This window comes from Balaenoptera musculus, chromosome 9 (assembly GCF_009873245.2).
Source record: "Balaenoptera musculus isolate JJ_BM4_2016_0621 chromosome 9, mBalMus1.pri.v3, whole genome shotgun sequence".
Lineage (NCBI taxonomy): Eukaryota > Metazoa > Chordata > Mammalia > Artiodactyla > Balaenopteridae > Balaenoptera > Balaenoptera musculus.
Genome location: NC_045793.1, coordinates 103,549,297 through 103,553,633, shown reverse-complemented (window position 1 = coordinate 103,553,633; position 4,337 = coordinate 103,549,297). Strand labels below are relative to the sequence as shown.

Sequence of the window (4,337 nt, the reverse complement as noted above, 5' to 3'; positions counted from 1 at the left end):
ATAATATTTTGGTTTGTATTATTGGATCTAAATTATAGTTATGAAGACAAAGAATCCTTCCAAGGAAAATCCTCTCTGAAATACATGGTAACAAAAAATGTCTTTACTTTTAGCAAGTTCTTTTCAATTGAATGGATTCTTTCTTTCTTAATCCACCCTATCTGCCATCCACTTTTTTCAAGTTGTTTGTAAGAACTTAGCTGAACAATATTGCATTTTGACTTGTGTTCCCACATCTTATCGTTTCTCCTGGCCTCTCCTGTTAGATTATGTTTTCTAATGCAACACTGTAAGCAGGACACCAACCTACAAAACATGTTACAGTAGTTTTCTTTGCTAAAGAGAATCAGTATTCCTGGGGAGTGCCTAGTCTTCAGCAAAAGAAAAATAAGCCTTTTGCTGGCTGTTGACTTCGTGCAAGGGACTCTACTACTCTTATGGGTCTTTGTGAAGATTAATAAAATTCCATTTTTAACTTGCTGTGAACTATAGTGAGTTATTAAAATCATTAGTATATTTTAATTATATTTCTATGACTTACTGATTTAATTTTATATTCTATATTCTGGTCCTAAGCTTTGTTTTCAAACTTACTTTTGTTTTTCACTATTCCTATTCACTTATATTTATGATATAATAGAAATAGCCTACTCACAATTTCTTATCTGCATTATTATTGTTACTAAATCCTATGCCAAAAGTGCTCTGATAAATGACCCTTTTTAGGTGTATCTTCTGCATAAACCTTCCAATTGCACTCCACTTATTTCTGTGTCATCTATTCTGCATATCAATATACTGAGCATGCTTTTACTTTTTTTTAATTGATATTCTATCATGACTGATAAAATGATATGTACTTGCTTCATGTCCAGAGTAGACAGTGAAGGTGACAAAGTTGTCTTAGTCAACTTAATATCCCATGATCAAAGTCACAGTTAATGCCTTTCTTGAGGCATCTAATGATTTAGGAAAATATATTTTATTTTAATTACTATATTGTTTAATATCTGTTTATGGGTCTATTTTTGTAACTAGACTTTTATCGATTCAACAGATTTTTTTTGAGCATCCACTAAATATGGCAGAACTAGTATGGGCATTAGGAACACAGCAGTTATCAAAACAAATAAAAATCCTTGTCCTCATGGATACAGACAGTAAACAAAGTAAGTAAATTAAATGCTGCATAGTATAAGGTGATAAACATTATGAAAGAGAGTGAGGGTGGGAGAAGGTTGAAATTTTAGGTATAGTAGTGTAGGAAAGGAAAAATAATTAGTAGTGTAGGAAAGGAAAAATAATTTTCCCGCTACTCTTCTGAGTTCTTGACTGAGGCCCTCTGTAATAAAGGACAGATTAATAAGAGAAAAACAAATAGAAGTTTATTCCCATATATCCATCATGCATACATGGGACTTAGCCAGAAAAACTAACTGACCAAGATGGCCCAAGTTACCACCTTAAATACCGCCTTCAGCTAAAGACAAAAAAGACCAAAAAAATAAAAAGAAAAAGATATTTGTGGAGGGGACCAGTTACAGTAAACAGGGTAAGGTTTGTTATACACATTTAAGTCCTACCTTCTCCATTGATAAGAGTTTCTTGTGATTTAGAGTCATCTTTCTCTTGGTACAAAGTGGGAGGCAATTACAAATGAAGATTTTCTTTATACATGTAAATTTCCTTTACAAAAGGCCAAACTTCTACCCTGTTTTCAGAGTGTGTCTGCTGTTACTCAAAAATAATTATCTCAAATTAATCTTCAGTCCAACGAGGCATATTCTGGGATGGCATATTGTGCTACCCTTCAGTGTTTGAGACAGGTCTCAATGAGAAGGTGATATCAAGGAAAAGATTTGAAGTAAGTGTGCCCTAGAGATACCTGGAGGAAGAGCTTTCTATGCAAGGAGGAAGTGTGTCTTGTTCATGTGGTTAGGGAAGACCAAGCAAAAGACACAGAGAAATAGGTATAGTCCTCATCAACCTGCAGAAAGATCATGCAAATTTTTACTTATTTTTTCAAGCCCTGTATACCTTAAGAAAAAATTTTACTAATACTTTTTTGCATGATATGGGGACAACTTAGAGAAACTTTAGTAGATGTATGTCATGATCTGACTTTATACTTAAAAAGAATGTTCCATAAGCAATATTGACAATGTCTTAAAGGGGAAATGGTGGAAACATGGAGACAAGTTCAGGGACTAGTGCAATAATCCAGGCAAGGGATGATGGAGGCTTGGAAGGAGTAGTGAAGTGTCCAGATATTCGATCTCATTTGAAGGTGGAGACCAGAAAATGTTCTAAATGACTGTATTGGGAAAGTGGAAGAAAATAAGTCAAAAATGAGTATGTTTTTCTATAAGAAACTGGAAGAATGGAGTTTGCACCGACTACAGCATTTTTTGGAGGAGAAGATGAGGCAGTTATATTTTGGATGTTCTAGGTGGAAACCTGTTAGTCAAAGAAGATTCCAGAGTTCTTAGGGACCTTCAAGCTCAGTACTAGGTTCTCAGCATGAGTGGTGTTTAAATTTCTAAGTCTGGATGAGATCATTTTAGGAATATAGATTGAGAAGATGAACGATTTAAATATTTAGTTCTGAGATACTTTAAAGTTAAGGGGCTAAGGAGAAAAACCATTACAGAAAACTAAGAAAATAAGAGAACTAACAGGAGAATGCAAATTCCTAAAACAAGTTACAAAGGAAGAGATATATAGCCTATGTTAAATGCTACTGATAGGTCTAGTCAGAAGATAGGTTGACGGTGGGATTTGGAAATGCTGATGTTGGTGACAAACTTAGCAAGAGTTTGGTGAAATGGTAGGAATAAAAATACTGTTTAAAATGGGTTCCAGAAAAAGTAAGAGAAGAATTAGACAATGAAATTAGTGACAACATTGTTGAGGAATTTTGACGTCAAGAATGACTTGGAGATTGGGCTATGACAAGAGAGGTGGGATCAAGAGATGATGTGTTTTACTTTTGGGATGATAGATGTGATAGGCTGAATAATGGCCCTCCAAAGACGTCCAAGTCCTAAGTCCCAGAACCTGTCAATCTGCTACCTAACATATTTTTTTACCAAACACACAATTTGCAGGTGTGATTAAGTTAAAGACCTTTAGATGGAGAGATTATCCTGGATTATCTGGATGAACTCAATGTAATCACAAGGATACTTAGAAGAGGGAGACAGGAGAAACAAAGTCATAAGAAGAAAATGTAATGACAGAGCAGAGGCTGGAGGAATGTAAGGAAGTGACCATGAGTCAAAAAATGCAGACATCTGGCTTTTCATCCTAGAACCATGGCCCAGTTTGTCCATAACCTCGCGGAGAAGGCCCCGGCGCTGGTCAGCTCTGCTGTGACTTACTCAAAGCCTCGATTGGCCACATTTTGGCACTATGCCAAGGTTGAGCTGGTTCCTCCAACCCCTGCTGAGATCCCTACAGCTATTCAGAGCTTGAAAAAAATTATCAATAGTGCACAAACTGGTAGCTTCAAACAGCTCACAGTTAAGGAAGCTCTACTGAATGGTTTGGTGGCCACTGAGGTGTGGATGTGGTTTTATGTTGGCAAGATCATAGGCAAGTGTGGCATCATTGGCTATAATGTTTGAAGACCAATCTTTGCTTTATTTGGGTGTTCTTGGACCATGTGTGAGCAGACTGCTATTTGAATAAAATAAGACAATGTGTCAAAAAAAAAAATGCAGACATCTTTTAGGAGCTGGAACAGATACATAAATGGATTCTCTTCTAAACTTTGAGAAGTAACAAGCCATATCAACACCTCAACTTTAGACTTTTGATTTCAAGAACTGTAAAATTGCAAATTGATGTTTTAAGCCACTCAGCTTGTGGTAATTTGTCATAGCAGCAATAGCAAACTAATACAAGGAATATAACAGCAACTTGCTGCGCTAATGGGAATAATCCAATTGAGAAAGAGAAGTCAATGATGAGGGACAGAGAATAGGGATTTGCCACAATGCGAGACAAGGATGAAAGAATGGGCTTAATGAACAAGTATAGGTATTGGCTTTTCCTACAAATGTGGACATTAAATATATATATATATATATATATATATATAAACGTAAATATTATATAAATTTATAATATTTATAAATATTATAAATACATATATATGTATATATATATAACAACAGAATAATTGGCAAAGTGTAAGGTGTCATATGATGGTAAGTGGTAAGTGTAATGGGAAAAATTCGTGGATGTTCTTTTCAGATTGCTTAATTTTCATAGTGCGAGGGAGGAAAAATAATTTTATCTCCACCCTTCTAGGTTCTTGGCTGAGATCGCCCAGT

The 4,337-nt window shown here is 35.3% G+C and overlaps 1 protein-coding gene across 1 annotated transcript; it reads left to right on the top strand.

Annotated features, from left to right (window-relative positions):
* The first annotated feature begins 3,314 nt into the window (after nucleotides 1–3,314).
* On the top strand, nucleotides 3,315–3,626 carry LOC118901076 (ATP synthase subunit g, mitochondrial-like). The gene has a single exon (XM_036864108.1). The coding sequence runs from the start codon at nucleotides 3,315–3,317 to the stop codon at nucleotides 3,624–3,626; it is 312 nt and encodes a 103-aa protein (XP_036720003.1).
* Nucleotides 3,627–4,337: the final 711 nt, after the last annotated feature.